This window comes from Balaenoptera physalus, assembly GCF_965194825.1.
Source record: "Balaenoptera physalus genome assembly, chromosome: 1".
NCBI classification, from domain to species: Eukaryota; Metazoa; Chordata; class Mammalia; order Artiodactyla; family Balaenopteridae; genus Balaenoptera; species Balaenoptera physalus.
This window is the reverse complement of record NC_138882.1, coordinates 108122933-108140424: the sequence shown is the minus strand read 5'-3', so window position 1 is coordinate 108140424 and position 17492 is coordinate 108122933. Positions and strand designations below refer to the sequence as shown.

The 17492-nt window shown below is 36.0% G+C and overlaps 1 protein-coding gene across 3 annotated transcripts in view; it reads right to left on the bottom strand.

The window, feature by feature from the left end:
• Positions 1-17492, bottom strand: part of DBT (dihydrolipoamide branched chain transacylase E2) — a 44774-nt gene that overhangs the window by 5288 nt on the left and 21994 nt on the right. For all 3 annotated transcript variants that reach the window (XM_082452439.1, XM_082452441.1, XM_082452440.1), the window contains 6 exons: positions 10557-10678; positions 7699-7915; positions 6226-6392; positions 2360-2437; positions 420-611; positions 210-281 (listed from right to left, as the gene is read on the bottom strand). In XM_082452439.1, the coding sequence (XP_082308565.1) occupies positions 210-281; positions 420-611; positions 2360-2437; positions 6226-6392; positions 7699-7915; positions 10557-10678 (848 nt within the window). The remainder of the gene's footprint in view (positions 1-209; positions 282-419; positions 612-2359; positions 2438-6225; positions 6393-7698; positions 7916-10556; positions 10679-17492) is intronic.

Sequence of the window (17492 nt, the reverse complement as noted above, 5' to 3'; positions counted from 1 at the left end):
CAGAAACAATTCAGATCACAAGCATTTACTCTACAGAGGCAGCCATCGGAGTTGCAGACCTAGTTCTTAGGAAGAAATAATTGGCTTACTAAACCCAATACCATACTCAAACCTACAAATTGAGGGGAAAAACCTCAGAAACAGTCACTCTTCTTTGTTTTTCCTACCCCAAATTGCTTAAACTTTTTTCAACTATGTAACAAACATACCTTAATTGTTCCCACGGCCCCAATTGCCACTTCAGGTGGCAATATCACTGGTCTGGCGTAGGTACCACCAATCTAGAAAACAAACAAAATAGAGTAGAAAAATTAAGCTTCTGAGGAACAAATGGCAAATTAAAGTTTATATTTTTAACTGAGCATATGGTCACAAATCTTAAGTTATGGTTTATGAACTTGAACATTACTATTACTCACTGATCCAATGTTGGAAAGAGTAAATGTTCCTCCTGTAAGGTCAGTGGTGCTGAGCTGACCTGCAGAGCCCAATTTCTGGAGGCGGTTCAATTCAGTGGCGATCTCAAATATGGAGCGGATCTGAATATTTTTCACATTAGGTACAATCAAGCCCTGCTCTGTATCCATTGCTATCCCAATGTTATGAGAAGCCTAAAAATAAACAAACAAACAAACAAACAATTATACAGCAGCCTTTTCATAAGCTAACAGAAAAGAAAGTCTCAACCTTCACTGCCTTATGAACTCAACTATAGAAAACTATTTTCACCATATTGGTGATGATTTAAAAGAAATAATTTTAAAAGATTTTTTTGAAAAAGATAAATTTTTTTTTGGTAAGAATATAGGGCAATAGATTATTTCCATCCATTGTTAGTGGAAGTGCAAGCTGGTATATACTTTCTGGAGAACATTTAACAGTACGTACCAACATTTACAAAAATGTGTGCTAAGGAGATAAATGCAAAAGTATGTAGAGATGAACAGAGATGTTGAGTCAGATTGTTTGTAAGATTGAGAAAGTGCAAATGATCAAAATGTTTATCAATAAGTCACTGGCTAAACAAATGATAACAAAGCTATATTTATTGACATGTAATGATGTCTAAAACATATTAAATAGAAAAGAAAATAGTTAAAAGAAAAACGTTTTAAATTTAAAAAGATATATGATATTATATATATATATATAATATATATAATTCCATATTTTTTAACTGTGTAAAAATAAAATCCTAGACAGATGTACATCTCAGCATAAACAGTGAGTTATTTTAGGATTATGGGACTGAAGGTAAATATCACTATTTTCTTGTCTGAATTGTTTGCAACAAGTATATACTTAATGAGGAAATTGTATTAATAACATGGAAAGATTTTAGATCCAGCCCCCCAGAATGTAAAGCTCACTTCCTGGTGTATATTTCTAATAAGAAATACAAGTAAGGGCCGCATCCTCAAAAGAGTTCTCAGCCTTAATGAACTTTCACTCCAAACAGAAGAGTTCACTCAACGAATTCAAACTTTCAGTACTTTGCTCATTTAAATTATTCTTGTTTTATTTTCTTTTTTAATTCCAAAAAATATTTATTTATTTATTTATGGCTGCACCAGGCCTTAGTTGCGGCATGTGGGATCTTTCGTTGCAGCACGCAGGCTTCTCTCTAATTGTGGTGCACGGGCTCCACAGCGCTCGGGGCTTAGTTGCCCCGCGGCATGTGGGATCTTAGTTCCCCGACCAGGGATCGAACCCGCATCCCCTGCATTGGAAGGCGGATTCTTAACCACTGGACCACAAGGGAAATCCCTTTATTTATTTTTTTAAATGGGTATCAATACACAAGCATGTGATTTTATTTATTTATTAAAAAAAAAAAAATTATTTATTTGGCTGTGCCAGGTCTTAGTTGCGGCACATGGGATCTTTGATGCTGTGTGCGGGATCTTCTTGCGGCATGAGGGATCTAGTTCCCTGACCAGGAATCGAACCCGGGCCCCCTGCATTGGGAGTGCGAAGTCTTAACCACTGGACCACCAGGGAAGTCCCTAAATTATTCTTGTTTTAAAAACTGCAGGAATTCCATTTTGAGAGAGCTCTTCTGTTTGTGGAGACGGTATGTACGATGGGAAATGTAAACCATTGACTCACAGCTGTATATTTCCATTATTTTAACCAGAAAACCAAAAGGCATTAAAAATGGCAATCTGCATATCTGAATAGTATCATTAATTATTAACCAGTAAAACCAACATCAATAGCAACAGATTTATCTTCAGTTTAATGTTTTACCCCATACTTTAATTTCCAGTTTGAAGAAGATCACCACTTGAGGTATAATAGAAGCTTCTTTAACCTACAAGCACGTTTGCACTTTTATTTATCACAGCACATAGCCAACCTTATATGTTATGTTCTGGCAGTTTTCATCCACAGAAGCATTAAGGATAGGAAACTGTAGTAATCCCAAGGAAGCAGCCTGTTTAGAGAGAGAAATACAACGTTAGCACTTTTAGCTTGGAAAGGATAGGGGATTTGAAGCAATAAGATGTAAAGGATGGAAGGAAAGAACTCTTATTTAAGCTGAGTTTAATTGCGAGTCTACATGTACCAGGCATATTACTCCCTATGTTACCTCCCAGCAATGTGGAACTAGGTTACCCTTATCATTTAAGAATAAAAGATAAAGTAGTCAGGGAGCTTGTAAACATCAAGGAGATTTTCAAAGTAACTATGCAGACTGACCAAAGTACCAAAAAAAGGTCTAAATTCTACATGTTTTCCTCACTTACATGTAGAGTCTTAAGGTTTCCGTGAGAAGCAAACCTGTAGTTCAAAGAAACACTTTGAATTAAAACACAAAAAGGCAGTAAGCTATTTTCCTGTGTAGAAAGAACAAGTGATAAGGATTTGAGAGGCCAGTGTTCCACCTGGTGTCCTTGGCCAAGCGAAGGGCAGAGCTGGTGCAAACATTTACTTTAGAGCCCGTTTCCCAGAACTGATGGCATTTGTGCCTTCTCCTGCCTTAATCTCTCCCTTTCCTTTTTCCTTTTTTCTCTTACTACCATTTCTCTTCTGTCCATGTTCAGATTTACCCGTCTCCAAAATATTCTTTATAGCTGTTTCTCTGCCCATCCAAGATCTAATCAAAGTTCACACACTGCATTTGGTTGTCATGCCTTATAGTCAGTTTAAAAAGTAGGAAAATAGGGAATTCCCTGGCAGTCCAGTGGTTAGGACTCCACACTTTCACTGCTGTGGATCCGGGTCAATCCCTGGCTGGGGAACTAAGATCCTGTAAGCAGTGCCAAGTGGCACAGCCCAAAAAAAAGGAAAATAAAAATGCTTAAAATTGTCCCTAAAAAGAATTCCCTCTCCTACTGCCTTCATCTTGTCCAATTAAGAGTTCTTTATGTGCGTTGTGTTAAGTGTTATTTTTGTCTGTGGGTCAGTGGTCTTGACAGAAAAAAAGAAGTCACATCCTTGAACTAGAAAGTTAAGGAAAGTTTTATTAAGCATTTGATTTGATAACTATAACTTTAATCTTCTTTATATAAAAACCCATAATTAAGGTTAAAGTGTTATACATTAAAAACAGTATTTTGAGTATAACCCAAATTTTGTAAAAGGAAAAACAAGGTGTGTGTCCACAGATAGGTCATTTTTCCCCCTGTACAATACTTTGTAGTATTTTCCAAATGTTCTAAAATTATATAGACTGGGAAAAAAATGTTATTTTAAAACAAAACATATTAACTTTTATTTTCAAAATAAAGATCAGATATTTCATTCAGACTGGAACAATAAAGAAAAACAATCATGAAATAAATTTAACATATTAAAAAGCTGGACTGTCCTTGCTGCAAAACAGACTTGTCACAGGAAGCAGTAAGAGGAACGCAGTCTGAAACAAGAGGTGGCACTCTCTTCTCCTCCAGGTGAACTTCTCCACCGGGGTCTGCATCTTCACTCCGCCCTCATGCTCAGGCACTGTTCTAACAGTGCTTCCCATTCACGCATTTTTAACTTTCCATTTTCCAGCTCTTTCCCTCAGCCTACAGATCTGCTCAATTCTTCCTTGAGGGTGTGCAGGAGGGGAGGGAGCAGGTGGAACCTTTCTTCAATCTACTCCAACCACCATAACTGTCACCTGTACCTATGCCCTGTCTGCCTTTTTGCATATTTTTTCAGGTTCCTCCTCTTCCTCAATTTCTTTCATTCCCCAACTAACTGCAACCAAGCTTCTACCTCAACAATACTTTATTCAGTAAGTTCTGGCTGAGGCCACACATGACCTCTTCATTACCAGTCCAATAGCCTGTTCCCATCCCTTATCCTATTTAACCTCTGTAATGCATATAACCATTATCTACTTTCCTCTTAAAACTTTTTTCTTGTCTCGGTGTGAGAGGCTGAATCAAAGGCCCCAATCTTTAACGAGCCTCTGTATCCAAGTCCCTTGGCAGTGCTCTTGCAAGCTGATTCTGAGCTTAGTCATGTGACTTGCCTTGGTCAATGAGTTAAAAACAAACTCAGTGCAGCACAGCTTGGGGAAAGTGCTAACATTCTGCTTCCGCTCTTCACCCCCGCCAGTACTGAGACCATGTGCAGGCTAGCATACTGGGCAGATAGGAGAGACATCCAGGAGAGAAATTAGTCATCCTCACTGAGGCCATCCTACACCAGCTGGCCCCTAGCCAATCTACTACCTGTCTATAGACATATAAGTGAGCTCTGCTAAGATCAGCAGACTGGTCCTGCTCACCTGTAGATTCATGAGAAATAATAAATGGTAATTGTTTCAAACCATGAAATTTGGGAGTGGTTTGTTATACAGCAATAGATACACTTGGCTATTAAGTGACTCTTTTCTGGTTCTCCTATTGTCAAACCACTGACCCCACTCACCCTCTTCCATTGCCTTTGCCAACTCAATTTCTACCTACCCCTTAAACACTGATGTAAAACCCTTAGCCTTCTTTTCTTCTCCTTCACACATAATTTGGGTGATCTCATCCACGTGTTTCAATTGCTGTGTCTCTGCAGATGACCCTCTATAGCTGTAATATAGTCCAGATCTCTCATTTACTGGCACCTACTACATCTCATGTTTATAGACCATCTCTTTCCCTGTTAGGGTAGTTGTTAAAAAGATGGACATACAGGAGAACAGCTTCTGCCTTATAAGACTCAGCATCAGTGAAGAGACGACTGAGTATAAACACTTTCAATACATTGAGATAAACTGCAATGAGAAACAAAAGGCCATTTAACTCAAACTGTGACAGCCACTGGCTTCTGTAGGAGGAACCGGCTTCTGTATTCTGTTCCATACTGGAACAAAATTTGGTGTTTAGGATGCACATGTATTTGATCAAGGGAGGAGGCGGCATTTCAGGTCAAGTTGTGTATTCCAGCAACTATGCGTAGCTTAATCTGACTATAGCGGAGAGAGTGACTGTGAGAGAGAAGACTGGAGAGGTGGGCGGCAGAGACGCATAGAAATACTTTTTTACGCCACGTTAACGCATTTAGAAACTATCCTGAAGGGGAACCATTGAAAAGAACCATGGAAAGGGCTGGTAGGAAGCCACACTGGATTTAGAGACAACAGTATGCATTTTTGAGAAAAATGGACCAGAACCGAAAACTTAGCTTCTCCACTTGTTAGATATAAATTCTTGACAAGTTTCTCAACTTCTCTGAGTGCCAATTTCCTTAAATGGAAAATGGGGATAGCAGTATTTACATGTTAGCATTATTCTGATCATTAAAAGAGATCATGTATACAGCACACTTGGTACTGGGTCAGGCATATGGCGGCTGCTTTCTAAATGGTGGTTAGTGAGTTGCTCAAGGTCAGCTGATGGCCTTATTCTTTTTTATACTGGCACCAAGGCCTAGTACTAGAAATGATTCCCAGAAGCCTCAATATAAGTTTGTTGAAAAGTGAAAGATCAATACCAAGTCTCACTTTTCTTCAAATCAGGACTTTGCTGGAGTGATCCTTTCAGAATTAAAGGCTTTACCTACATGGCAGGACAATCCTCACCTAGCTTAAAGAGATAAGTAGATAAAAATCTGACACAGATATTTCAGTTTTATAAACTTCCATGAAACAAAGAGAGTGTACTTGTACATTTTTCTAACTATGTGATATTGTGAGAAATATATTTTTATTCAAACCCATAGTTAACACATTGCATATTTGCAAAACAAAATTTAAATGTCTTACTCAAGCCTTGTTTGAAATGACTAAAAGCTTACCTTTAAGAAGAAGGGCATAAAGGAGAGTTTAATTCCACGAGCAAAAGCAATGGGTTTTAATTCTTCTCGTAGCTTAACCAGTTCAGTAAGGTCAACCTCATCACAATACCCAAAATGAGGTATATTCAGGGCTGCAGACATGGTCTTGACCATCGCTTTGTGAAAGCCTGGAAAACATTAAATATACATATATATAATGCATATATATACATATATGCATTATATATATGTACTTTATAACAATTCTTAAATCCTTTAATCCCTTTAAAAACTAAAATAGAAGGTTCTCTAATGTCACTTACTCTTAATTAAACTCTTCCTCTTGGAGCTACCATCTTCATTACGTAACTTGAAAGCCAGTAATTTCAATGCTGAAGCATTGACTGTAGCACAACACCCAGTGTCAATTGTAATAATATAACAGGTAACTGCTTTCAACACTGTGGTATATAAAAAATTCAAAAGGGGGCTTCCCTGGTGGCACAGTGGTTAAGAATCCGCCTGCCGATGCAGGGGACACGGGTTCGAGCCCTGGTCCGGGAAGATCCCACATGCCGCGGAGCAACTAAGCCCGTGAGCCACAACTACTGAGCCTGTGCTCTAGAGCCTGCGAGCCACAACTATTGAGCCTGTGCGCCACAGCTACTGAAGCCTGCGCACCTAGAGCCTGTGCTCCGCAACAAGAGAAGCCACTGCAATGAGAAGTGCTTGCACCGCAACGAAGAGTAGCCCCCGCTCGCCGCAACTAGAGAAAGCCCGCGTGCAGCAACGAAGACCCAACGCAGCCAAACAAAAAAAAATAATAATAATGCCAAAATAATAATAATAATAATAAATTCAAAAGGATGCAAGCCATGTATTTACACAATGGCTTCTTGCAAAGCCACTCTTCTGGACGTTAATCATCCTAAGAGTTTGTAAATAACAAATCAGAAGTAGTTGTTTTGAAAGCTAACAAAAAATAATATTTAAAATATCCCGAGCAAATCTTCAAACAGAAAAATTATCTGTACACAAATTTATACTGTAAGAAACCTGCTAACATATTACTCTTTAAAAATTATCAGGGGCTTCCCTGGTGGCGCAGTGGTTGAGAGTCTGCCTGCTAATGCAGGGGACACGGGTTCGAGCCCTGGTCTGGGAAGATCCCACGTGCCACGGAGCAGCTGGGCCCGTGAGCCACAACCACTGAGCCTGCGCGTCTGGAGCCTGTGCTCCGCAACAAGAGAGGCCGCGATAGTGAGAGGCCCGCGCACCGCGATGAAGAGTGGCCCCCGCTTGCCACAACTAGAGAAAGCCCTCGCACAGAAACGGAGACCCAACACAGCCAAAAATAAAAATAAAATAAATAAATAAATTAAAAATTACCAGTATATATTAAAGCTTTTCCTAGAAAAACTGTAATTTCATCATGTTGAAGCAGCTTCCCCCCAAATAAATTACTCTATTACCTTACATTATTATTATTATTACCTTTTATGGGTTCTGTTCTGTCTTTGCCTGTGAATACTGGAGGTTTTGATATTGGTATAGGAATAGTTCTGTCTTTTGGTTTTGGTGGAGGTGGCATAATTTCAGCTTTTGGTGAAGGAGGTAGTATAGCTCCTGTTTGCTTTTCCAGATAGCTGAGAATATCTTCTTTAAGTATTCTGCCATCTTTTCCTGAGCCAACAACTTCACTCAGCTTAATCTAAAAAATGACACATTTTAATGCTAAAAATAAAACTACCTAAAAAATAAATAAACCCATCATTGAGGTCTCTAAGTGAAATTAAATGAACTGAAGGTAAAAAAGTATCTCTGCCCAATAAATTAGAATAAGGAAATAACATTTTAATTATCTTAATAGAACACTACAAACTATAAATAACATTTTCATCTTCTCAATAGAATGCTATAAACTATAGCTACTCTTCATAAGTGATCATTTGTTACTTTTGTACTTACTGTTCATTTGCCCATGCGGTAACAATGTAATATCTACATTGTATATAGCTATTTATGAAAACATATTTTTAAACAATCAACTATTTCAAAATTTCTTGCATAATTCTTATTTGATTTTTTTCTATTCTTGGAGACTACATAAGAAGAACTGAGAGTTTAAACAAGAGTTAAACACTATAACAAATGTAGACCACTGTTTCTGACCTTGGCTACCAGTAAACACATAATGGTTAAAATAATCATCCTATAAAAGCTCTCTTGAATTAGTTTTTTTCTGATGGCTGTTTTAGAAAGATCAGTACAAAACACTGAAATAAACTTTATTGAGGCATACTTGGAATGTGAGTTCATTGGTCCAAGTTAAGGGTCAAATAGTTAAGTTTTATTATTGCTTTCCACAGAATAAACAATAGATGATATAATTCCACTTTCTACTGGGCACTCATGATACTTTTTGGAAATATTTGTGATCTGGCTTTATTTAATCACTTCCTATGTTCGGTAATAGAGATAAAATATTTCACTAAATTGAATTGTACTTAAATAAAAAGACACATTAGCTTGGATGATATCCTCACGCATAGTGTATATTAGTTAAACTCTCAAGGTTAAGTCCTATTTCATTTGTATTAATGCTTCCCTAAGAATGACCACAAAAGAGTAAAGGACTTTATCACATCAAACATTTAGTTTATAACAAATGAACTCTAAGAATTTAAACATAATTTTTAGGTAATTACAAACAACTGTAAGTGCCACTGGTTTTTAATTTTAGACAAACTCAATTAATTAATATACAAACTGCAAAAAAAGGGGGAAAAAGGTGACTTTATAATAATAAATCTGTTATTTAATTTCTAGTACTTACACAAATGCTCTAATTATACACATCTTTAGGAAGAGGAAAGCCACATCATATATTTCTACAGGCAGTCCTTCTATATAATTCTTTTTAAAATGGTAAAATGTTTATAGCTTTCAAAGCAATATATAAGATCATTATTTCATCTGCTGCCCTTAACAGTGTAGTGTTCCATACTACTATTTCTATTTTTCTGTTATGCTAAATCGTCTTCATGTTTGAACACATTCAATGGCTAATAAATTTTCATTAAGGGTTTATAACATAATTTTCCTAAGCATTTCCCTGATTTTGAACACATATGTGCCTTCTAATTTTTCGTTATATAAAACACTTGAATATATCCTAGATTATCTCCTTGGGATAGTTCCCCAATGGTAGGATAACTAGCTGAAGGAGAATGAACATTTTAATGACTCTTATTCCCAAAATGTAAACTTTTTTCCCCCCAACTGTAATTTAACTACTTCTCTCAAAAACAAACAAACAAAAGCCTGCATTGTGAGGCACAGTGGAAAGAACTCAGGCTTTGGAACCAGACAGATTTGTGCTCAAATCCCCAGTTCAGCTACTTACTTGATTTTAGGCAACTTAATCAACTTCTCTACCTTTTCTCATCTGCAAAAAGGGGATAATCCAAACCAGTCTGCAAGGTTACTGTGAGGATTAGCGATAATGTATGTATAGTGTCTGGCTCAGAAGTGCTCAAATAATGGAGGCATCAATTGTTGACACACACACACACACAAAAAATTGTTGAGACACTATTAATGATTAAGAGCACTGGTTTCAGAGTCGCAGAGACTCACTTCAGAATCCTGGTTCCACCACTGGGTTAGCTGTGTGACCTTGGACCAGTTATTTGACCTCTCTAAGTCTTAGAAGGGCCCTTTGTCTCAGAGTTGTGAAGATTAAATGAGATAACATGTAAATTATTAGCACAATGCCTAGGAGCCATCTCACTTTGGAGGTTAAGAAACAATGACTGTCAGGTAAGAGGGAAAACAGAAGGCCAGGCTCCTTGACTCAAGTCAGTATAGCTCTATGGTTTTCCCTACCTCCCTGGGATCAGGCAGATCCTTGGGACCACATCCTTGCCTGGCCCATTTCCCATCCCTTCCCTATACTGCTTCCTTCATTCCTAGTAAAGATGATCACTCTCTCAATCAATCAATCAACTATGTGTTCCCAAACGCCTGTCCTCAAGCTATGCTTGCAGGGTACCTGATCTAAGACACTAGTATTTACAAGTGCTCAATAAATGGTAGCCCTGAATGTTATTAGGCTCTCAGGAAGAATAATAAATCCACACTTCTCAATTAACATGAATAATAAGTTCACAATTTTTTTCTCATTGCTCGTGAGGACTTTTATGCAACTATCACTTTTTAGTAACAGACATTTTCATGTTTCCTTTAATCCCAACTTGAGCCATCTCATCATGGGATAGCTGGGTAATTCTTCATAGATACACATGTATACCTTCTGTGTGATCTCACACTTAAATATTAAGAAAACTTACATTGTTTTCCATTGCAAGGCGACGAACTGCAGGAGTTGCCAGTGTTTTTTGGCCCTTTATCTCTTGGTGTGTGTGTTCATCATGGGACACAGCAGGAGTTTCAACAACATCTTCTTCTGAATCTGGTAACAAGGTAAAATTTTACTCTTTAGTAGAAAATACTGAAACAACAAAAACAACAAGCTTAGTGTCTTATAATATATAAATAAATTCAACTTAAAGTATATAGTCAAAAAGCATAATAGATGAGCTACTTCAGAATGGAAAAACACAACTGTAAAATGGAAAAACATACAAGGGTACTAGAGTGAGTGAGAGGGGTGTACGGATACCAGGTACTGTTTAATGATTATTATTGCCTGCTGTTTACTTCATTTCTGTTAAAATTATGTAGCAGCTTCAAGTTAAAAAATGCAAGTTTCTTTCATAAATTTTAGAACACATTGTATTGTAAACATTTTCCTAATAAATTTCTCATATACATATGAAATGAGAATCAAATGTGAGGTAAATTACATGAATCATGTAAAATCTGTGATAATCTTAAATGCTTTCCTAAGATAATACAGCATTTAAATTTTTTCTTTGCTTTGAATATGGCTTAAGGAATGCTGTGGAAGGTTTTATTTTCATGGCTAATACTAATTTGGTTGTTTTATTCTCTAACTGTAGAGTAGTGATATAAGAAAAACTACCTTGGGCTATTAGCATGTATTTTTGCAACCAAAAAAAAAAAGTTTTTGAGAGCATTTAATTGTCAAGGTCGGATGCTAGGAAATCAGTGCTATAGTACAGCAGAATCTCTGTGGGAATAAGTAAACTCGAGCCAACCTCTGAAAATCAGCAGAAAACTGAGTTAGCTTTGACATTCAATTCTAAGCAAATAAAAATTTTCCACTGCTGGAAAACTATGGAAAGACATTCTATTCATTCATTCCTCCTCACTAGTCTATGAATTGGTCTGGTGGAGCTCTCAAAGTTCCCCGACGCTTAAGGAAGAGAAAAAACAAACACTTTGTATTGAACATGAAGAGTAGTAGAATATTCCACCCCAAAATGTGATTGTAGGAGCTCAGGTCATGCCACTCCAAAATATGCCACTTTGGTGTACTGATTATTTTCAAGAGCTGTAGGCACTTGAAAAACAACAAATGCAGGGAGAGGCTTACTCTGAACTCTCTTCATGTACCTAAAGACATCCAAAAGGAACTCAACTGTCAGAAACTCCCTCCTTAGGAGTTTCATCCAACCAGGGAAGATTGACTCATCACAGGAGGAGAGACTAGAAATCAGCAACACACCCATATAAACTTTTGTCACAAACTATCATACCTCCCATATATTCTTCTAAGAGCCAATTCATCCTTCCTAAAAATCATTTACTCTCCCCTAAGAGGCCTACATCCCTCCTCCCCTTTCCCTATTAAGTAGGTATTTAAACCTGAATCCTAAAGCCACCTCTTTGAGTTATTCATTTTTCCTGGGTATCTCCCAGGTATACATGAGGTCTACATGTTAATAAATTTGTTTTTCTCTTGTTCATCTGTCTTTTATTACAGGGGTCTCAGCTAAGAACTCAGAAGGTACAGGGAAAATTATTCTTCCTTCCCACAATCACCTAGTATATATCATATACTGTACTACATATGTAATATCTTAATCTTCACTCCAGTGTGTAAGATAGGTGTTATTATCCCCATTTTACAGATTTTAAAAAATGAGACTTGAGATAAAGAGATTGGCCCAAGTCACACACCTAATAAACTGCGAAAAGCTGGGATTCAATCGTAGGGCTGACTCAGTTTGTGCTGTTTCCTTTAGTTCATGGCCCTAGTAGATTTTCTTTCTGGTCAAATAAGCTGGAATACAACTTCTACAGTTCAAGGCATAATTTTATTGCACTTTGAGAAGCCCTGTGTATTGTCCACATCTGTTGAAGTTACTGGAGAAACTAGTAAGAAAGATTAGCATTAGGAACTAAGATCCAAAGAAAAATCAAGGGGGTTCAGTTGTAGGAATCCCAAATACTAACTTGAATAATGCATATTTGCTACAGTTTGAGAAATGCATAAATGTCCAGACATATCATATACAAGTTATTATATAACTTGTTATTTATCAAATAAATATTTATTTGGTTATTTACCAAAATAAATATTTGGTTATTTACCAAAATATCATGTTATTTATTGCTACTCACCTTTCTGGAAAACATTCTATATATCGCCAAGTAGTACTGCCTTTTGGAATAACTTCAGTGTAAGTATTAAGTAATAAAACAAAGATTTGCAAGAAGTCACTCATATTATATATGAGTTGTAGTTGTCATGTAGTTGTGGAAAGAAAGCTCTCTTAACACTAAAATACTACCTTGCTAAGGACATTGGAAAGCCAGGGATGATTTAACAGAGATTTAACAGAGAATATCTACCAGAAAGCCATTTCCATGATCCAAGGGTTTCCAGTCTTTTTGTTACCTTGATCATAGAACTGATCTTAAAAGTGACCCAGTAGAGAAGAAGTAAATCACAATTATAAGGATATGGAGGGAATGTCATTTTCTAAATGGATGAGTGTTTGTGACATGATGCCAAGATAAACGGAGTGATCAACATCAAATCACAATTTCGCACAGATACAAAAGGATATTTGGTTCAGAACCTAACAACTAGGAAAAAGATCTAGGAAGATGAACAGATCTTTTAGGCAGGAGAGAAAGGAACAGTTTCTAAATTCAACTTAGAGAGCTAGTGGCCACAATAACTTCTATTAGCATTTGATTCAATAACCTTAGCCCTGACTAGAGATTGCACATTTGGAAAAGTTACAGTTTTGGAGAAAGTTGCTGCTGGTTCAATTTTGCTGATGGAACAATCTGTTCCTGTTATGGTGCCCTGTTACCTCGATGAAATAGAGATTGCAAGCTGTACAACTGGGAAACCAACAAAGTCAAGCTGTCCTGGCTATTCTGGTTTAGCCTTTGAACGGTCAGCTTAGCTATAAACTGCAACATGTTCAACACAGGGGGAGGCCCATATTGCTACCCCCAAAATGTGGAATGCTTATTACTTTTTCCAGATTTAATTAAACATCTGATTGTTCTATGCAATATGAAGAAAGTGTGGACAGTAAATCAGAGGATGACTAAAATAAAACTATGGTGATCTTTGATGTAAAGCCAGAGTTTGTGTAATAGACTGGGACCTGGCAGTAACTCCTGTCGTTTTTCAACTTTTTGAAGAGTAAGTCCTAACATTTGACTCCTTCCTACTGTACTTCACATAGATGACCAAGATGATGAAGAAATTATTAGTAGTAAATTCTAGTTTGTACTTTCCCCTGAAGCTATTGGACATAATTGTTTTCATATCATGAGCTTATAAACAGGAGCCTAGTATTTGATGATTGTAACCGATCAGACTTTGAAAAGCAGGAAGTTTTTTATTGTGAGTTAGAAAAAATATTCTTTTCAGGATTGTTTTTGGACATGTATATGGTAAAAGTACAACTTAAAGTGTTTTAAAATAAATGTTAAGTATTTGGCACAATATTTTGAGGAGCTTAGTTAAACGTAAAGGACTTCCGTGACTTTTCACATTAAAATGTCAAATTCTTTTCAAATGAGGCTTTGGGGAAAATGATCTTGATCATACTGGTTTTGCTTATAATTCCATTCATTCAATGTACTTTATTCCTTGCCTTTTAAAATAACTAATTTTGATTCTGAGAAAATTAAGAATTCCAGTGTGATAAAGGCAATTTTTCTTTTATGCAAAAATGAAGTCTTAGTAATTTTCAACTTAGTTTTGTATTCCAGGTATGAGGTTGTCTTAAAAAATATTTTGAAACTTGTTTAAAAAATAAATAAATAAAAATAAAATACTACCTTGTTAAATAGCACTTGAAGTAATTTTCTAAGTTTTTTTATATGATTATACTTATGTAAAGTATACTTTATAAACTTATTTTCTCCTTTGATGTTCACAATAATGCTGCAAGAATGCAGGGCACATTTCTTGATTTTACCAATGTAGAAACAGACTCTAAGGGGGATGGAGTTAAGACTAAGCTAAAATTTCATGACTCTCCCCAGCTGATGTGATTTTCACTGTTCTTACACTATACTCTAATATGTGGGATTTTATTCCTTCAGTAGTGGATTTAGATACAGTTTTTAAAACCTTAATTAAATTTTAAGAAAGAACAAAAGAACTCTGGTAAATAAGTGTTTGTCATGAAGACTGTCAATTTAGTGTTGCTGGAATTCATCATGTGAAGCAAATTTATAATAAAACTATTTTATTTCAGATTAAATAAAAGAGTAATTTGAATTAGTAAAAACATTAAAACTGTGAGATTGCAATGGGAAATACTTTTTGAAATACCAAAGCACTCAAAGGTTTTTGAAAGAGTTGTTTTTGTAAGAAGCTTTAAACTTTTCCTCCCTGCAAAACTTCTTAGGAAGACCTTTCTTCATAGCACAAATCTAAACCTTAGTTTAGTTTCTGCTCAAATGATCATAAATTGAGAATTATTGACAACTAAACCAATGAGATTGCATAGCATTTTCTTTCTCACTTCAAATTACTGAAACAGCTAATTCAATCAATTCAGTCTACAATTAGCTATACAAAATAAGGTTTTAGTTACCATTTACTGAGCACTTATCATGCCCAGGCATTGTACTATGCAATTTATGTTACTGAGTGTAATTTAATTAAATGACATGCTATGTTGTTCAAATGGTTTTATGGCAAAGAGCTTTTGTTTAACTCTAAAACACTGTATTATCCTGGCAAACATTTAATACTATAAACTCTATAGGATGCCTAACTTGTGTTGTTACAGCAGAATGTATGCATATGTACATTGTTAGAAATTTAGCCCCAGTGTTCTAGATGAAGAATGGAGCTGACACCCCGTCTCTGAATACAATTTTCAGTGTAACAAAGCGGTCAGGAACATGTGTTTTAGAATTAAACAGAGCTGGGGTCAAATCATAGCTCTACCAATTACTAGCTGTGTGGCCATGGGCAACTTATTAAACCTCTGTGGGTCTCAACGTTGCATGTGTCAAATGTGGATAATAATCTATATGATTTAAAGAGGTAACATATACATAGCATTAGCACAGAGAAAGCATTCAATAGATGATAGGAGTTCATGTTAAAGGGTAAATGCAATATAACAGCAGAATAATATAAAAGTATTCTGCTACATCTTATGTCCCTTCCTCTCTTCCCTTAATACTTCCCCATGGTGGCAAGACTCCTCAATTAGAGCTAATTAGGTATAGTAACTCTCCACTTGTCTGGTGGTCAAGCATTCTGGCAACTTAATGTTGTACATAGCTGCAGGTGCAGAACACCTAAAACCGTGCCACGCAGCCTCAGCATTAAAACCATACACTTGCTCCAGAGAAAAGTCATTTAGACTCTCAATCACATCCTATTTTCTCTTCTTAGCACATATTTCTTAACAACTTGGTTATCTGTGTTGCCAGAAAGTTAGGAAGGAGAGTGATGGCCTGGCACAATGACAAGGCTAAGAGGTAGGCTGAAAAAACAAAAATCAGAGGCAGAATTGTGTTTTTCCCAGAATAATGAATGTTCATTAACATGCCTTTGCATAATTAAAAAAGATTTTAGGTTATACCCAATATCCTCACTTTAAGAAGGTGTAAAATATGTAGGTTTAAAAAAAAAATAAAACTACTGATTCCCATTAAATAAATGGTTTAGAAAAGTTTGGGTTCAAAAAGCTTTACTTGTCTAGAAAAGTGAGGAGTCATCCTACTTTTTAAAATAGAGGTTAGAGAAAGCCAGGTTAGCTGTAAAGAGAACTCATGGCAATATTCTTAAAACTGAGTTCACAGCAGACAACATACTGAGACATGGATCAGCTTTGACATAATCTTGATAATATTAATTAACTAAATTTCAATGTGTAATTTTTTTTTTTTAAACAGCATAAATGAGTCTAGTAAGCTCTTTTCAAGTAGAGTCTACCTACAGTCAGAGCACTCAGAGATAGGAGTTGGAGGTCACAAACACATTTTCCCTCATCAGAATTATCATGACACTCCAGTCTTGAAAAGCAGGCTGCAACACCATGTTACAAAGAGAGTACCATAGAATATTATTTAAATAAGCACTAAAAGACAGGATTTAACTTCCATTACTGCTATTAAGACGTCTACTCTTGATCCCTTACACTCTTGATGGTTCTATGCTATAATTATTTCCCACCTGTAAAATGGACATAATGTGTCTTATACTTCTAAAAGACTTTTCTTTAGGTAACTTTCTATTTATAGTATAATTGGCTTTCTTGGCACTAAAACAAGGAACAATATAGACAAATTCAGTATTACTACAAATTCTTGTTTAAGTCAAGGTACACAAAATACTTAGAAACTTTTCCTGTTTCCAGAATTTAAAAAGAGGCACATATAAATTTCTTAGTAAATTGAACCTACTATTCTATAGGCTTGCTTATTTGATATATAGGTTTATGCTTCATAGTTATTCTTATAGTAAAAAACAATAAAAATTACAAGAAAACATAAATATAAAAGCAAAACGGTACACACACAAAATAAAACTAACATGCAAGGCAATTATTCAGAATACACTTTGAATTGCAAATGAAATAGAATAGCTAACAATGATCAGTTCTCTATGAGGAAAATTATCAGATAATTTTTACTCTGAACATAACCTATCCAATCCCATTAAGTTTTTACAGACATATAATAAACTGCACATACATAAAATATAAAATTTCATAAGTCTTGAAATATGTATATACCCATAACTATCACCAAAATCAAGATAATGGACATATCACCCCCCAAAGTTTCCTTATACTCCTTGGTAATTCCTCTCTCCTAACATTCTGCCTCCTTTCTACCCTATCAGCAGGCAACCACTAATG